Raw genomic sequence first — 1,864 nt, 5'->3', positions numbered from 1 at the left:
TCTAGCCAGATTTGTAAGGTAGAATTGGGATCATGATAATGGGGGGTGGGGCAGGAAGAAGCATTTAAGAACTAGAGGAAAGTTGTATAAAGCATGAACTTTTATACAAGCAATGAGCTCTATGGATCTGAAAATAAATAAATGTAATGTAAGAAGTCAGACAAAATGAGTGCATACTGTATGATGCCATTTGTATAAAGCTCTAGAAAAGGAAAAATAGCATCTGGTTATTAGAAAATAGATCCGACATTGCTTGGGAACAGAGTGGGACTGGATGGAGAGACTACCTAGGGTTACCAGAAAATTTGGGCAGTTGGATGCACCCATTATCTTGATTGTAGCGATCATCTTATGGGTACACATATATTTGAAAGCTTATCAAATTGTGCACATCAAATATGTAAGTGCATTGGAAAGAATAATACAAAATGAATATAAATAAGTAACATACAAAGCAGAAGAAAACTAAGACAAAGCCAGAGCCATTACCTTCATATTCTCCAGTTCTTCAAGGTCATCAGTAGGATATTTTGGTAAAGTACCTATTTTAGTCGTAGCTACCGCTGCCGCCATCCCTTGGCAACAACTGGGGGCGGGGGGAAAAGCACACACACAGCATGAGTTATACATTGTTAGCTCCCATTTGTTTAAAATCCAGATGCAGCAGAATTCAACATACTGTTCAGTCCATAATGAAACAAATGTCTCCCAATCTTCCATGCACATGTGTCCTCTCCACTCCTCTCACCCTTACTCATAGGGAACACTAATTTGACATGAAGGGAAAATCGGAGATAAATAACCAGATACTACCTGATGTGAAAACGACTTCTTGCATTCAAAGTAATTATAGTGGCAATGCCATTCTTAGTTGATAAATTACATTATTTTGGCAAAAACTGTCTAGCATTTAGTGTATAAGGTTTTTCTTTTCTTTTTTTCCTTTAGATATTTTGGTTACATTTGGGGAAGGATGAAAAACAGAACATGCACTCAACTTTCATGGAGCCGCACACCACATGCTTCTTCACGACATCCTCCAGGGCAAACAGGACACGATGGAAATTATTTATGCAAGCGTTGTTGGGTTTTTTTTTGAAAAAAAACACTAATTCTTAACCCAGTAGACATTGACAGCTCCCACCCTGCCTTACATTAATTTCAAAATGATCCTAATGCCAGAAATCTTATGTTTTAAATGGGCAGTGTTGAAACTAGTTTAATAATTAGACTAATAATTTATATTATGTTTTGTTTTTTTTCCCCAGCAATCCTTTAGTGCAGCTACTTCATTGCCTTTCTCCATTCTGGTTTATGTTACATTTAATCTTCAAAATGGAAGCGATAAATAATCATATAGTTTTCACCTGTTCAAATAGCTGGAGTATTGGGCCAACTTTTTTGCCAGTTCAATTGCATCTAGCTCTAACTTGGCGATGTTTATATCATGTGTGTCAGTACTTTCCTCCATAGACGGTGGAAGGGTATCTTCATCAGTACAATCAGGAACCAACAGAACCAACAAATTGACCATCCACTGGACCATACGTATGTGCAATTCATCCATCTGTTAAAAACAAAATAACAGCAACAAAGCCAGATAATACCAATGGCCTATTTTCAATAAATCAAACAGTAAAATAATCATAATTTAGAAATAGAAATTTCCATCCTGTGTCTTTCAATAAGATACAGTTCTTCTAAAATTCAATCATCAGCACTCAGCTAGTATACCCACAGTTTCCTTTGTTCATTCCACACTCTCTTCCTCATAATTCAGTCAAGTATATTATCCCAACAAAGCTTGTTTCCAAGTTGTGCACCAGTGCATCCCAGGGTACCACAGTGAACTCCCAAGCATGCC

General features: G+C 37.1%; 1 protein-coding gene across 1 annotated transcript in view; it reads right to left on the bottom strand.

The window, feature by feature from the left end:
- AXDND1 (axonemal dynein light chain domain containing 1) overlaps positions 1 to 1,864 on the bottom strand; it is a 134,459-nt gene that overhangs the window by 39,362 nt on the left and 93,233 nt on the right. Inside the window, exons 17-18 of the mRNA XM_004706807.2 lie at positions 1,368 to 1,567; positions 490 to 586 (exon numbers count right to left, since the gene is read on the bottom strand). Coding sequence (XP_004706864.1) covers positions 490 to 586; positions 1,368 to 1,567 — 297 coding nt within the window. The remainder of the gene's footprint in view (positions 1 to 489; positions 587 to 1,367; positions 1,568 to 1,864) is intronic.

The sequence above is a fragment of the Echinops telfairi genome, unplaced genomic scaffold (assembly GCF_000313985.2).
Source record: "Echinops telfairi isolate 266 unplaced genomic scaffold, ASM31398v2 ScPeMD7_7424;HRSCAF=8462, whole genome shotgun sequence".
Lineage (NCBI taxonomy): Eukaryota > Metazoa > Chordata > Mammalia > Afrosoricida > Tenrecidae > Echinops > Echinops telfairi.
Note: the sequence above shows the minus strand (reverse complement) of the source record. Positions and strands in the feature narration are given on the sequence as shown.